The 17,411-nt window shown below is 37.6% G+C and overlaps 1 protein-coding gene across 1 annotated transcript; it reads left to right on the top strand.

The window, feature by feature from the left end:
• The first annotated feature begins 947 nt into the window (after positions 1 to 947).
• Positions 948 to 1,868, top strand: Or5ac21 (olfactory receptor family 5 subfamily AC member 21). The gene has a single exon (NM_001000496.1). The coding sequence runs from the start codon at positions 948 to 950 to the stop codon at positions 1,866 to 1,868; it is 921 nt and encodes a 306-aa protein (NP_001000496.1).
• The last annotated feature ends 15,543 nt before the right edge of the window (positions 1,869 to 17,411 follow it).

Below are 17,411 nucleotides of genomic sequence, written 5' to 3'. Positions count from 1 at the left end.
AAAACATATCCTTCGAAACATATTAAAATCATTACCCAAAGATAAATCACAACAAGATAATTGATTATGTATTTTTTTTCTCTTGAAACTCATACCTAATTAAACATTTACCATCTATCTTTCTCTCTACAAGTTAATCATAACCCCAAATCAATAACCTTTTTTTTTGGTCATTAACAAAGCTTAAGCAAGTCAGTCTATAGTAGCAAGTTGTTTTTTCATATGCATAGCTGAAAACAATTTGTATTTGCCAAGAAACAGATCATCATCTGTCTTACATCTTATTTTCAAGGTCTTGATTAGGTAAACTGGCTAATTATCTTTGTTCTAATCTTATATTCATAATAGAATCAATTACACTTTAATTACTATCCTATTTTTTTCATGGTGCACATCTTATGGCCATATCCCTAGACCACAAGATTCAGAAACTCAGACACATCCTGGAATGAATGTTTTCTTGGATCATTAACTTGTCCCTAGCCTATATTCTCTTCCAAGTTCACTTACGTGTTGTAATGCATGAAAGCTCACAGTTTACCTTTTTGAACATATACAGTTCTCACCACAAGTAAGCGGACACATGCTAGTCTTAACTCTAACTTTGTTGTAACTTACACCATCTCCTGAAACATTTTATCAGTTACCCTCACTTCCTAAAAGTGATCAAATCAAGAATTATGTAAAGTTATTAATTCATCTAAACAATATTTTTATGAAAGTTCATCTTCCTATTGAAGCTACAGGGAAATTGCCCAATTTTGGGCAGTTTCCCAAGAGGCTGAATTGCTGACAGCACTCCTCCTGCATGCTGTTTGCCAATCAGGTTTGATTAATGAGCACGTGAGAGATAAGATGTGATATTGACATCAATTGTGCCTTGCTTGAAACTTGGTAATATTTCCTTCATCTAAATCTCCTCTCAGTGAGAAGCCTGAGGTGATGTTATGGAGTTGAACAGGACATTGGTGACTGAGTTCGTTCTCAGAGGAATAACAGATCTTCCAGAGTTGCAAGTTCCCCTGTTCCTGGTGTTCTTCCTCATCTACGTCACCACCATGGTGGGCAACCTTGGCTTAATCTTGCTCATCTGGAAGTATTCCCATCTTCACACTCCCATGTACTTTTTCCTTGGAAGTTTAGCCTTTGCTGATGCCTGCACTTCATCCTCAGTGACTCCCAGGATGCTTGTCAACATCTTAGACAATGGTAAAATGATTTCTCTCTTTGAATGCATGGCCCAATATTATGTTTTTGGATCCAGTGCAACCACAGAATGCTTCCTCCTGGTAGCCATGGCCTACGACCGCTATGTAGCCATATGCAACCCTCTGCTCTATCTTGTGGTGATGTCCAACAGAGTGTGCACTTGCCTGATAAGTGGTTCATATATAATCGGTTTTCTGCATCCACTTGTTCATGTGGGATTATTATTTAGACTAACCTTCTGCAAGTCCAATGTAATAGATCACTTTTACTGTGAGATCCTGCCTCTCTATACAATTTCTTGCACTGACCCATCTATTAATGCATTCGTGGTCTTCATTTTTGCTGCCGTAATACAAGCCATTACCTTCATGAGTGTTGCAGTCTCCTATGCCCATGTCCTCTTTTCCATCCTGAAAACAAAGTCTCAGAAGAGCAGAAGAAAAGCCTTCTCCACCTGCAGTGCCCACCTGCTCTCTGTCTCTTTGTTCTATGGAACTCTCTTCTTCATGTATGTGAGCCCTGGGTCTGGACCAAGTAAATATAAGAATAAAATGTATTCTCTGTTTTACACCATTGTGATTCCTCTACTAAACCCCTTCATTTACAGCTTAAGAAACAAGGAAGTTTTAGGTGCTCTGAGGAAAATCATAAAGCCATAAATGTTTTTCAGGAAAAAATGGTGTTTATTTACTGAATACATTGAAATTTCTGATCTTGTGTTATCAAATATAGTAAGCTCATATAATGCTAAATAAAATGTAATCTTTAGTCTATACAATAGTAATAAAAATATTATAAATTTATAAATAATTAATAGGCACTTTTAAGGCAGATTTCAATTATGTTATTTAAACCCATACAGATAGATAAAAATTAAATCTCTTTGTAATACAAATTCTAGTGTTTATAGATAAATTTTATATATAAAATGTGTACATTTTAATAGTGCTTTGAATTTATATTTCCTAAAGAAATCCTAAATTTATACAAATCCCTAGTTTAAAATACATTTATCCTCTCCAAAATATATTTTACCACTTTAAATGCATTTTTGTTTAATCTTTAAAGTGGCAAATACAAGTTTATCTGTCATAATAACAGGAAAACATAGATTCCATATTTGGCGCTCAGATATTCTCAGTTCTAAGTGAAACTCTTACTTCATGTGATAACTGCACATTGCTCACAGAATATGTGTGTGTGTATGTGTCTGTATGTGTGTGTAGTAAACTATATTTCAAACCTCTTTTCAGTAATTCCTATAATTATATGACTATACAATATATGACTATATATTATAAATAGAAAACCAAATGTAAATATTTATAAATAAATAAACCAAATGTAAGAATGTATACTTTCTTAAGAATTTAAGCTGTTGATTTCATGTATTTATGTGTGCATACACTCATGTGTGTATTCATGTCTATTTATGTGTGTATATATGCATGTCTGCCTGTATGTGTGTGGGTGTGCCTGTGTATGTGTGTATGCATCTGTATATGCCCTAACCAAAATTTCAAAAGGAAGTACCCCACACCTTGCACTGGTACTTTTACTGGTAACACTTCTAGAAGTAGCATTATCCAACAGGCAGGATAACTCCACTTAAACTATATATATACATATGTATATATATATATATATATATATATATATATATATATGAGAGAATGAATATGTGTATGTGTGTGTGATTATAGAATAGATTACTACATGACTATTTCAAACATTATCTTTAATGGGGGGGGGAGGGTTTGATGGAGACTTCCATTTTAGACTCTTTCTGTGCATAATATCTACCTGTGATCTATTCCCATCTGTTGCAGAGGAAGCCTCTTTGATGATAACTGGATAAGGCACTAGTCTATGAGAATAGCAGAATATCATTAAGAATCATTGTATTGTTTGTTTATTGTTCCTGTCTTTTATTTTTGTTTTTGTTTTTTGCTTTGCTTCGTTTTGGTTTTTTTTTTGTTTTTTTGTTGTTTGTTTGTTTGTATGTTTGTCAGTCATGTTCGTTCTTTGAGCTATCTAGCCTCTGGTTCTTGGTTACACAAACAATGTCAAATATGGGTTTCATCCCCTGGAGTGAGCCTTAAGTCAAATGAGTCAAATGAAACTTTGGTTGGCAACTCCCATATGTTCTCTGCCACCATACCCTAGCATATTTTACAGGCAGAAGAGATTATAGTCCAAGGTTTTGTGGGCGGGTTGATGTCCAGATTTCTTTCAGTAACCTGCAGAATTCCTTTCTGCACCAAGCGTGCTAGAACGTATGGATAAAGGATCTCTATAGACAGCAGCTCCACTCATCCATCTGCTTGAGTTGTGTGGATGTTTTCTTCAGTGATGTGGCCTAGCTTACAGTTTCAAAGAACAATTTTTTGCTTAGCGCCAGCCTGGGTTGTTTGGAGATATTTTGGAGAATCGCGTGGCAGCAACTTAATTGAATGCCATCCAGTCCTGACACTGTAAACTTTGCCTGTTTTTGAGAAGTGGACCATTGAAATTCTATATCCCCCATTATAAGAAATCCTCATCAGGATCACCTTTACAGATTCCAGGAAATCTCCACTGGACTAGGTTTCTATAACACACACCAAATGCATCACAATTCTATAATCTCTCCCCACAGCTTCTCCCTCCATCCCATCTTCCCCACAAACACCTAATACCTCTCACTCCTATTGTCATGTGATGAATCCACCAGTAAAATCTAACCCATCTCAAGGAAATCCATGCCACCCTCACTAGAGACCTCTTCTGCTTAACCATTTCAGTTCTACAGATTGCAGTTTTGTTATAATTTACTTAATGGCTACTGTCACTTTATAAATTAATACACAATGTGTTTATAATTCTGGGTCTGTGCTACTTCACTCAGGAAGATGTTTTTTTTTTAGTTCTATCAACTTGTGTGGAGGAATTTTAATCCAGCAACATGGTTGTTCTGGCCAGGCACCATACTCAAAGACCTTTGAGGTCTGTGTTATATATCTAGAATGCCAAACCTTTAATCCCTCTAGCTGGAATACAGACACACTTTTACTACACATCTTTAATTCCAAACAATGGTATCTGATTGAGGGTCACACAAAGTGATAAATCAGAGAAAGGTTTGACAGAATAAGTCAGAAATAGGAGACATCTAACTCTCTTGAGAACAAGAAAGGAAGGTTACTTAAGAACATTGCAGAGCGCGTCAGGAGTAGACAGCAGTTTAATGAGTGCAGTGGAGTTGAGTTCAGGCAATTCTGTTCAGTTCCATTCAGTTTGTGCACTTAGTGCTTCCAGTAAAGATAAATTTGTAGAATTCGAGACAGTTTTTTCCAAACAGAGCAATTCATTGAGAAATCAAGAGAAGCCTGTTTGAATCAGTCAACTTGGAGAAAAGTTTTTAGCCAGAACAGCTGAGTTGAACCATCCAGCCAGAGTTCAGAAAAACTAGAAAGGGTGATTTTATTCAGGAGTAAGCCTCTGAAATGATAATTATATCTGGTAGAAGAAGGCAAAATTTACAACTTGCCTGCAAATTTCTCAATATCATTTTTAACAGCTGAGCAATACTCCATTGTTGAAATGGAACAGATTTTTTCTTCCATTCTTCGATTGAGCAAGATCTAGGTTCTTCCAGTTTTGGACTACAGTGAATAAAGTCTCAATTAACATGGCTGAGGAGGTGTCCTTGTGGTAGGCTACAGCATCCTTTGTATATATGACCAAGAGTGGTGTAGCTGAATCATTAAGTAGATCAATGCCAAATTTTCTAAAGAAACACTACCCTGAGTTAGTGGCTGTACATGTTTTCACTACCCCCAGCACTGGAGGAGTATTCTCCTGTCTTTACCTATGTGAACTGTCACATGTATTATTGATCTTAGCCTTTCTATCAGGTGGAAAGGAAAGTGGAAGTTCAAAGTAGTTCTGATTGACATTTCCCTAATGGCTAGGAGTGGTGAACATTTCTTTAAAGTTTCTGAGCCATGTGAGATTCCTCTATTAAGGATTCTATGTTTAGATCTGCATCCAATTTTTCAATTGGATTGTTTTTGTTTGTTTGTTTGTTTGTTTTAAATCTAGTTTTTGAATTCTTTATATTTTTCAGTATTGGTCCACTATTGGATGTGGAGTTGTTAAAAAAATTTTCCCATTCCATGGGCTGCCTTTTTGTCCAAATGATCATGTTCTTTGCTTTGCAGAAGATTTTCCAGTTTCATGAGGTTCCATTTACTAGTTGTTGAACTTGGTGCCTCCACTATTGCTATTTGTTGAGAAAGTGACCTCCTGTGCATTCTTCGCTTTCTCTTTTATCAGGTTCAGTGTATCTGGTTTTATGTTGATGTCTTTGATCAATCTTGGACTTCAGTTTTGTGTAGGGTCATAAATATGGATCTATTGCATTCTTCTACATGCGTGCATCCAGTTAGACAAGCACCATTTGTTGAAGATGCTGTCTTTTTTTCCAGTGCATATTTATGATTATATACATGTAAATATTCAGGTGTCCCTAGGTTATGTGGATTTATGTTTGTTTGTTTGTTATTTAATTTCACTGATGTTTATTTTTTCTGCCAATACATGTGGTTTTTTTATGATAGCACTGTGCTACAACTTGAAATAGAAAATGGTTACATTCTAGCAGTTCTTTTATCCTACAGGATTATTTTAGCTATCCTGGGTTCCTTGGCTTTCCATATGATGTGAAGAATTGTTCTTTGGAAGTCTGTACGGAATTGTCTTGACCAACCAGAGAACATGCATGGGATGAACTTTTACCCTCTTCACATGTTGAAAAAATGTTCTTCATGTGGGAACCCTAACAGTATAGGAAGGGGCTCTCTCTGACTCTGTTGCCTGCATTTGGATCCTTTCCCCTAAATGGACTGCCTTGCCTAGCCTCAATAGGAGATGTGCCTAGTCTTACTGCAATTTGATATACCAAGGTGAATAGATTTCTATGGAAGGCCTCCCTTCTCTGAGGCAAAGTACTTTGGTAGATTTTCATTTATTGAACTATTCCTGCATCTTTAGGATAAAGTCTATTTGATTATGGTGAATTATCTTTTTGCTGTGTTCTTTGATCTGGTTTGTGAGCATTTTTGAGAATTTTTGCATCAATGTTCTTGAGGAAAATTTGTCTCTAATTCTCTTTCTTTGCTGAGTCTTTATGTGGTTTGGGTGTCATGGTAACTGTGGTCTCATAAAAGGAATTAGGCAATGTTCTTTCTGTTTCTATTTTGTTGAGTCACTTGAGGTTATTAATCTTAACTCTTCTTTGAAAGTCTGGTAGAATTCTGTGCTAAAAAACTGGCTGGCCTTCGGTTGTTGTTATGGGGGTGGTGATGGTGGTGATGGTGGTGTTGGTGGTGGTTGTGGTAGTGGTGGTGGTGGTGGTGGTGGTGGTGGTGGTGGTGGTGTTGGTGGTAGTTATGGTGACTGTTGTGAGACTTGGGATGGCTGCCTCCATTTCCTAAAAGTTACAGGTCTATTTAAATTGTTTATTTGATCTTGATTTAACTTTGATAAGTAAGTGAAACCTATCAGAAAATATCCATTTCCTTTATATATTCCAATTTGATGGAGTATAGGATTTTTAAAGTATGTCCTTCTGATTCTCTGGATTTCCTCAGAGTCTTTTGTTATGTATCCTTTTTTTATTTCTGATTTTGTTAATTTGGATATTCTCTCTCTGACTTTTAGTTGGTTGCCATGTTTTTCTGTATCATGTTGACTTTCTCAAATAATCAATGCTTTGTTTCATTGATTCTTTGAAATACTCTCATTAGTTCTATTATATTGGTTTCAGACCTCAGTTTGATTATTTCCTGCCATCTACTCCTCTTCAGTGTGCTTAATTTTTTGTTGTTGTTCTAGAGCTTTCAGTTGTGCTGTTAAGTTGCTCGTATGAGATCTCCGCCATTTTTATTGTAGGCCCTTAGTGTTATGACCTTCCCTCTTAGCACCATTTTGACTGTGTTCCATAAGTTTAGTTGTAGGATATATGGATTTTATTGAATTCTAGAAAGCCTTTAATTTCTTTCTTTAATTCTGTTTTGACCTATTTTTCATTTAATAGAGAATTGTTCAATTTCTATGAGTTTGTAACCTTTCAGTTCTTTCTATCATTGCTGATATCTATCTTTAATCCATAGTAGTCTGGTAAGACACAAGGGTTTATTTAAATTTTATTGTATCTATTGAGACTTTCTTTGTGATTGAGTATGTGGCCAATTTTGGAGAATGTTCCATGAGGTGCAGAGTATAAAGTATGTTCTTTTGTCTTTGGGTGAGATATTATGTGAATATAAACCAAGTAGGTCCCCTTGGTTTTTAACATCTGCTAGCGCTAATATTTCTCTGCTTAGATTTTTGTTTGGAGGACCTGTCCATTGATGATAGTTGGGTATGGAAGTATCAGTATGTGAGGATCAATGTGTTATTTAAGCTGTAGTATCCTTTTTTTTTTACAAACTTGGCTGCATTTATGTTTGCAGCAGAGATGATAAAAACTTAAACATTATATTGGTAAATTTTTGCTTTGGTGAATATGTAAAGTCCTTCCCCATATCTTTTGATTAGTTTTGGTTTCAGGCCTACTTTGTTAGATATTGTGATGGTTACACCCTCTTTCTTCTTAGGCCCATTTGCTTGGAATAGCTTTTTCCAACCATTTACCCTGAAGTAAGGTCTATCCTAGATGTTGAGGTGTGTTCTTTGATTAAGACAGAAGGACAGATCCTATTTTCACATCCATTCTGTTGGAAATTGAGATCATTGGTATCAACTGAGAAATATCAATAACAAATGCTTGCTAGTTACTTTTATTTTATTGGTTTTGGTGGAAGTGGTAGTATGTGCCTCCCTTTTGATTTTTCTGATATCAGATTATAAATTTCTTATGTTTACATGGTGTAGTTGGAGTTTTCCTTCTTGTACCTTCTATATGGCTGGATTTAGAGATAGATTTTGTTTCAATTTGACTTTAACATAGACTATCTTATTTTATCCATCTATGATGATTGAAACTTCTTCTGGGTATAGTAGTCAGGGCTACTGATATAAGAGCAGCACCACCAACAAGGTGTTTCTTTGCCCATTGCTAGGTGGTGTTGATTATGATTTTATGCTGGTATCTGGACATCTGGACTTGGGATGATCACAGATCTAGGTGCTGATTTCTGGATTTGTCTTTGTTGGGTGGGTGTTTTTTATTTCCGTGGCTCCTTCTTATTCTCTCGATTTTTGGAGCATGTGATACCTGTGTGTTGCCTGTTTCCTGACCTGTTCAGCTGATGGGTTTATGGGTACTGCCTGCTGGTATTGAAGGCTGGATAACTGGGATATATTGAAAGAAAGAAGGTTGAGGGGGGAGGATGTTTGTGATATTTATAGATGGGATCAGAGAGAAAAATGGAGACCATGGCAGGTTTCCAGCTACAGAGCTAGAATGAGACTGGAAGTATTGGATCTCAGGAGCAATGGGAGAGATAAGGGTCTACTTCAGCCTACTTGTGGCCCTGGGAGACACTGTACCCCTGGAGTTAGCAGGGGATTACTGCTAGAGTTGTGGTCTGAAACAAAACAGCAAGTGGGGGATGGAGATTACAAGGGATTATGGGATCCACAAGAGGGCAGAGGGGAGGGGAGGCTGCAGCTGCTATTCTGTTACAGCACTAAGGACAAGACTGGAGAATTGGGTCTGAGGAAACAGAGGGTGAAGAGAAAGCCTGTAGGCTGCCTTTCCACCCACTTTTAAATAAGCTCCAATCTACCATTTAAATTTCTAATTTACAGACCTTTGTAACTTGTTAAACAAAATGAGATATCAGGTGACACCTGTTCCTAGTATTAAGCTCTGCCTCCATAAATAATCCAGCATGTGTTCTATGGATCTCAGCTATAAATTAATTAAACTTCCTCTGTAGAGTATTTCACCAAGTAAATTTAAGTTGGAGGTCTAGCAGTCATTTGTAAGTGTGTCATGAATGCATACCTCCTCCATAATCCCAAAGATGCCCCAGCTGTCTTCTCTGATACATCCATTCCCACCGTCAATTCTTACACTCATCCCTGATGTAGTTATCTGCATTAAATGGAAACGAGTCCTGGTTATGTGCATCCTCTCAGATTAAAAGGATTTTACTCCCAGGGTCTTAGGCCCAGTCTTGTATGTGATAAACTTCAGGGTTAATTTGGGGTTGCTACTTTTGTTTTTATCTTCAATGGAAAATTAGAAACTGTCTTCCCAAATCTGGTGTCTGTAGTATGACTGGATAAACATTATAATAACTGAGATAGATATCTTTTTCAAATGTGGATGATCTCACTAAAAAGCAACTCTTGCAAAAGTTCAGAGTTCACAATAAGAAGTTAATGGAGTTCCTCATATATTCCTACCTCTCATTCTTTCTTTCATGGCTTGGTTTTATAATCTGTCCTAGAAATGACCACGGTCTGTAACGTTCATCAGTGACTGTATTCAGTGGTCCACAAAATGTGTGTTGCAAAGTCTACAATAATTTAAGTAGAAAATAAGAAATTAATATTATTTTTATTTTATATTTACTTGTAAAATGTATCTATTGTATGAATCTTAGATATTCCCCTATTTTGGTGAAACCTTGAATAGTGTTTTAGGGAAGTTGTAAAGACTTTAGAAAATGAGTGGGGGAAAAGAAGAAAATGATTTACTGAAGAAAAATTTTAAGTTGTTCTAGATGCTGTGACCATTTCTCCTTTTGTTTCTTGGCAAAATGAAGCAATCAGTTTCCCTCTTCTACTTGCTTCGGCCATGATGTTCTTTCTCACACCAAGACTAAAGATATTCATGCCAATGAGCCATCAAATAATATCTCTTGATATTTTTATTAATTCTTTGAGGAATTTGTTCATTATAGTTGAATATTTTCATCTCTTTTACCCATCTGCTACTAGATCTACTCTCATAATGTACCACTCAAGTTGGTGCTCTTCCTGTCTCGAAAAACTCATTGTGTTCTACTAGGGTTGCCAATATATTCTTGGCTGTGGGGCCACACTAGAAATGTGTTACACTTATTGTGTCCACAAACTCATAAAACACTCTCCTTACTTTGACAGCTATCTATCACCAATAGCTCCTCAGCTAGGGATGGGACATCATGCCCATCCACTTCCCTTCATACTGGGATTTTTTGTGGCCTTGTGATAAAATGTACAAGGTGTTATCACAAAATCTGTGAATTAATATGTATAACTGTCATATTGTGTCTGGGCTCTTTTCTTGTAGTTAGTAGCTATTTACTGCCTCTGGCTTTTACCCCTATTTTCTATAATATCTCTCTCCCCCATTTTCTACAATGATGGCCATTTTGGGGAGAAAAGAATGTGATACTGATCCCCATTTAAAGCTGATCACTGCACAGTCTGTTATCCTTTATACTTGGGCTCCTTGTGATACTCTTTGTTAATTGACAGCTACTGAGAAAAGGAGCTTCCCTGGCATAGGTTTGTGAGATAGTTGTTAAGTGCTGAACAAGTTAAGTGTCCTTTCTTTTAGGTTCTCATCCTCAGCAAACCTTAAGAGATACTTGAAAGTGAAAAATAACTAGCACATGAAAATATAGGGCAGAAGTGATGTTTGGTCTTTTGGAAGCAAACAGAAGGTCCTTAAGTCTCACCAATATTTTCTGACTCCTCAGTACATGGCATACTCACAAGTTCACAAAGTCTGCACCTGTAGAAATATGTGATCTGCTGTTCCCTGTATGACATAGGAATTACAGTTGTGTTCTGCCTCTCTCAGCCCTCTGTGCTGTAGATTCAGTACCAATCTATACTTCATAAATCATGCTGCAGATTAGAGAGTGTTTTCTTAAAGATATATACGTGTGTGTGTGTGTGTGTGTGTGTGTGTGTGTGTGTAACAGATACAGTGTACAATGACTACAGAAGTAACATAGAAACAGCATCTAAATGGCAAATTTGAGGAATGGAAATTAATAAACTTAACACGTGACCCAGATATACCACTCCTTGGCATAAAACCAAAGTACTCAACAACCTATGCCAGAGAAACATATTCAACTGTACTCATTTTCGTTCTATTCATATGAAATGTAAACAACATAAATGTCTACACCAGATAAGTTGATAATAAAAATGTGATACAAAATAAAAAAATGAAATCATTAAACCTCAGGTAAGCTGCAGGAATTATACAATACTATACTATGGCATAATATTATACCTAAGTGACTCCAAAAATTCTACCAGAGAACTCCTAAGACTAAGTACCTTCAGGAAAGTGGCTGGATAGAAAATTAACTCAAAGAAATCAGTAGCACTCCTTTATACAAATAATAAAAAGGCAGAGAAAGAAATTAGGGAAAGAACACCTTTCACAATAGCCATAAATAGCATAAAATATCTTGGCATAACTCTAACCAGGCAAGTGAAAGATCTGTATAACAAGAACTTCAAGTCTTTGAAGAAAAAAATGTAAGAAGATATCAGAAGATGAAAAGATTTCCCATGCTCATGGATAAGTAGGATTAACATAGTGAAAATGACCATCTTAGTAAATGCAATCTATAGATTTAAAGAATTTTCCATCAAGATTCCAATACATTTTTTACAGACCTTGAAAGCACAATTCCCAACATCATATGGAAAAACAAAACAAACAAAAAATAGTAGAGCTAAAATAATTCTATACAATAAAAGAACTTCTGGAGGTATCACTACAAAAACAACAGTAATTAAAAACTGCAAATTAATGGTATAGAAACAGCCTAGTTGATCACTGGAATCAAATTGAAGATGCGGACATAAACCTGAACACCTACAGACACTTGATTTTTGACAAATAAGCCAAAACCATACAAAAGGAAAAGGAGAGCATCTTCAAAAAATGGTGCTAGTCTAACTGCATGTCTGCATGTAAAAGAATGCAAATAGATTCACATTTAACACACTGCACAAAACTCAAGTTCAAGGAGATCCAAGACCTCAATGTAAAATTAGATACACTAAGCCTAGTAGAACAGAAAGTGGGATATAGCCCTGAATTCATTGGCACAGGATGAATTCATTAGCACAAGAGACAATTTCCTTAACAGAACACCAATGCCTAGGTGTTGAGATCAACACCTAGTACAATTGAGATCAACAATTAATACATGAGACCTCATGAACATGAAAACTTTTCGTAAGTTAAAGGGCACCATAAAGAGGACAAAACTGCAGCCTACAGATTGGAAAAAGATCTTCATCAACCCCACATCTGAGAGAGGGCTAATATCCAAAATATATAAAGAACTCAAGAAATTAGACACCAACAACCCAAAGACCCCTATATAAAAAAAAAACAGAACAGAGCTAAACAGACAATTCTCAACAGAAGAATCTTAAATAGCTGAGAATCAGTTAGAGAAAGGACTGAAAGAGCTAAAGGGGTTTGCAACCCCATAGGAAGAACAACACTATCAACCAACCAGAGCTCCCAGGGACTAAACGACCAACAAAAGAGTATACATGGAGTGACATATAAGTGCCTCCAGCCACATATGTTGCAGAGGATGGCCTTGTCATGCATCAATGGGAGGAGATGCCCTTGGTCCTGTGAAGGTTGTCCCAGTGTGGGGGAATGCCAGGGTGGGGAGGAGGGAGGGAGGGACTGGGTGTGTAGATAGGGGAGCACCCTCATAAAAGCAGAGGGAGGGTGATGGGATAGGGGGTTTCTAGAGGGGAAACTGGGAAAGGGGATAACATTTGAAATGTAAATAAAGAAAATACCCATTTTTTTAAAGGAAGTGTTCAAAGACCATAGTCACCAGGGAAATGTAAATCAAAACAACCCTGAGATTTCACCTTACACCAATCAGAATGGCTAAGATCAAAATCTCAAGGCATAGGACCTGGTGGACAGAAAGTAGAGCAAGGGGAACACTCCCACATTCCTGGTGAGAGTTCGATAGTTTCTCAGAAATGTGGGAATAGTTCTACCTCAAGACTAAGCTATACCACTCCTGGGCATATATCCAAAAGATGTTCCACCATGCCACAAGGATCATATTTTCATAGCAGTTTATATATAATAACCTGAAACTGCAAGCAACCTAGATGTTCCTCAACTGAAAACTGGCTAAAGAAAATGTGGTTCATTTACACAATGGAATAATACTCAACTAATAAAAACAAAGAATTCATTAATTTTGCAAGCAAATGGATAAAACTTGACAATATCATCCTGAGAGAAATAACACAGACCCAGAAGAACATGGATAGTATATACTTGTAAGTGGGTTTTAGCCAAAAAAAAAATACAAACTAACCATGCTTCAATTCACAAACCCAAAGAAGCCAAGTAACAAAGATGACCAAAAGTAATATCATTAAATCTTTCTCAAAGAACTGCAAGAGCTTGAAGTGGCTCGAGACCCCATATGAGCAACAATGCCAACCAAACAGAGCTTCCAGGGACTAAGCCACTATCTAAAGACTACACATGGACTGACCCTGGACTCTGACCTCATAGGTAGCAGTGAATAGCCTAGTAAGAGCACCAGTGGAAGGGGAAGCCCTTGGTCCTGCTAAGACTGAACCCCCAGTAAATGTGATTGTTGGGGGGAGGGCGGCAATGGGGGGAGGATGGGGAAGGGAACACCCATAAAGAAGGGGAGAGGGAGGGGTTAGGGGGATGTTGGCCTGGAAACCAGGAAAGGGAATAACACTCGAAATGTAAATAAGAAATACTCAAGTTAATAAAAAAAACTTTAAAAAAATCTTTCTCAGAATGGGAAACAAAACAGAAATCAGGTGGATGGAGGGAAGGAACTGGATGGGAGAGGAGAGAATGGGGGAATGGGACAGGGGTATCAGGTGTAGGGAGAGCAGGATAAAGAGCCTGGATATTGGCAATGGAGGTGGCCGTTTCTAGGAAGAGCCAGAGACCAGGAATGGAGTGGAGGGGAGACTGCAGGATGTCTATGGGGGTGACTCGAGATGAAACTCCTAGCAGTGGGGCATATGGATCCTGAAGATGCCACTTCCTAGCTAGGAAGCATTCCCAGTGGAGGGATAAGGATACAACCACCCTACAAAATCTTTGATCCAAAATGTGTATTGCCTACAAGATGTGCAGGGACAAATATAGAGCAGAGATGGAGAGAACAGCCGAGCAACAGCTGGGCCAGATTGAGACCCAACCCATGGGCAAGAACCAGTTCCTTCCTAACACTTACGGATACTCCGTGATGTTTGCAGACAGCATAACTGTCCACTGAGAAGATCCAGCCAACAACTGATCTTATCAGATGCAGAGGCCCACAGCCAAAGATCAGATGGGAGTTCTGGGAGTCTTGCAAAAGAGCTGGAGGAAGGTTCGGGGGACCAGAAGAGGATAGGAATGCTACAGGAAGACCAACAAGAGTCAACTGACCTGGACTCCTGGGGGCTCCCAGAGTCCGAACAACCAATCAAGCATGAACTGTACCTAGTGCCCCCCATGTCCACATATATGTAACAGATATGTGACTTGTTCTTCATGTGGGTCCCCCAGCACCTGGAATGGGGGTTGTTTCTGAGCCTGGTGCCTGACTGTATTCTGATCCCCTAACTGGTTCACCTTTTCTGGCCTTTGTGAGAGAGGATGTGCTGAAGTGATTTCATGGGGTGGGGTGGGGTGATGCCAAGGGGCATTCTCCCTTCTCAGAGGAGAATGGGGGTTGGGGGGACACTGTGAGAGTGGGAGACTGGGAAACAGAGAAGCTGATATTGTGAAGGAAATACTATACTGAGTGGAGAATCCAGGACCTAAAAACACAAATGCCTTAAGTTCTGTACTAGAGAGAAAGCCCCTTAACTCCCACCCCAAATCTAGTATCAGACATAGCAAAGGTAACACAAGAATAAACTCAAAATGTCTACTCTTCAAGACTACCTTAAGTTAAAAAAAAACAAAAAGCAGGTATTGGGTTGAACTGTCTTTAGTGATCATAGAAAGAAAAAAATAAAAATGATAATAGATTTTTATTGTGACATATTTTCAAAATACGACATATTTTAAAAATGTTTTTGCGCCTGACATATGAATTGCCTGCAGCTGTTTTATCCTCTGTCTCCTGCTCTAAATCCATATGACTGGGAAAATATGCACTGCATAGTTCCCTACTGAGTGAGTCACACTGTAAATTCATATGGGGTTATATAAAACAGCAGATGTATACAGGTAACCAAGTCATATATTAACATTTATCAAATGCATAGGGTGAATCCATGTGACTTACAAATTTACTGAAAAACCAAAGCTTTTACATTTCATTTATTGGTAAGCTTGATATATGACGTTTGAAGAGTCTTCACTCACAGTAAATAACCTGCTCAGACTGAAGCCCATGCACCAGCATGGACAGGTAAGGAGGAAGCAGAACCAGCATACATGGAGCCAGTCTGGCCTCTGTGGATGTGGCTTATAAAACTAAAGAGAATGAACTTAGTAGGTGGGACCTAGCATGCCATGTACTTCTGTAGTCAAGTCTCCACATCCAATGTAACCAGATGGACAAAAAGCCACACCCTTCCATAATTGCCTGACAGATTCACCCTTACATTAAAAAAGGAAAAATTGGTTTAATGGCCTGTTGAAGGTTTCAATAACAGAAAATAGTTATAATTAATTAGCATCTGCAAGTCAGGATAAGGAAGTACGATATTTGTTTTAAAATAAATGGTAGGAGTTTTATAAAGTTTACAATTTTTCTATTTACGCTCCAATAAATTTTAACGTATTTTAATACTTATTTTTTATTGATGGGGTGACATACCACGGAGTTCAGGTGAAGGTCAGAAGAAAGCTGGTTGGAGCCATTTCCCTTCTTCCAACCTGTGGGTCCTGTTGTCTCTATTGAGGTTGCTACACTTGGAGCAGGCATCTCACTGCTGATTCATGGAGAAAGCTCTCCAATGATTTTTTTATTTGTTTGTATTTTAAGTTAATAAATTTGAATATTTTGGTAGGTGGGACAGAAATATTTAGCTCATTAAGACTACTTATAAGTCTCAAAACATAATCATTTCAAATGTTTCATTTTCTCACTCTTTGGCATGATTACACAAGTTTTCTAAATAGAAGACTTGGGACAAAGTTTCCTCAAAATTTGAGAAGGGGAAAATAGGTTTGTAATATGAGGATTTATGTACATGTTCAATAATATTAAATTAACAGTTTTAAAATATGTGAGAACTGGGGGATGGGGGAGTTTACAATTGTACTAAAGAAAGCAGTTAAGGAGTATGTGTTTAAAAGTGGGGGTGGGGATTGGGAATTAGGCTCAGTGGTAGAGCGCTTGCCTAGCAAGCCCAAGGTCATGGGTTCAGTCCTCAGCTCAAAAAAAAAAAATTGGGTGGGGTTGGGGAGATGTCCAAGCAAAGTGCATGATGCTTTTCCAGAAGATCAGAGCATCGTTTCCAGAACCTGACTCAGCCACTCTCAGCCACTTACTCACCTGGAACTCCAGCTCCATCTAGGCTCTCTCTGGCTCCTTGATGCACTCAACTCCTCTCCTCTATCTCTCAATCTCTCTCTATCTCTCAACCTCTCTCTCTCTCTCTCTCTCTCTCTCTCTCTCTCTCTCTTTTTCTCTCTCTCTCTCCAACACAGGGGGAGGGAAGGGTGTATCAATCATATAAATAAAGCCTTTGCGAACTTTCAATAATATGAAATCAAGAGTTTTAGAATGGATGTGCCTAAAGTGGGAGGGTTTTTTTTTTAATTATTGAATGAACAATACATCCAGACCACAGTGTCTCCTCCCATCACTCCTCATGTTTCCTCCTGAAAATTGTAAGCCACCAAGAGAAGACATCCAAACATAACAAAACATGTTACAATAAGACAAGGCAAAAGCCCTCATTTATAGAGTGGGAAAAGTCACCCAATAGGAGAAACAGAGTTAGAACAGTAGGTAAAAGAGTCAGAGACACTGTGTCTATGGACTAAAAGCAATGTAAAGTACAAATAAATAAAGAAACATAAAATCATGAATGACTCTTATAATTGTAGCTTAATATTTTAATAATAATTACATAATTAGATAGGTATGTGTAGTCTAACAACAGGCAAGATTTCGATTGTGTTTAGAACACATAATCTAAAATGATGATGCATTGCAAAAGAGAAAAAAAGATAATAAAAAACTGAAAATTTCAGAAGATAGTTT

Source organism: Rattus norvegicus, chromosome 11 (genome assembly GCF_021556685.1).
Source record: "Rattus norvegicus strain SHRSP/BbbUtx chromosome 11, alternate assembly SHRSP_T2T, whole genome shotgun sequence".
NCBI lineage: Eukaryota > Metazoa > Chordata > Mammalia > Rodentia > Muridae > Rattus > Rattus norvegicus.
Note: the sequence above shows the minus strand (reverse complement) of the source record. Positions and strands in the feature narration are given on the sequence as shown.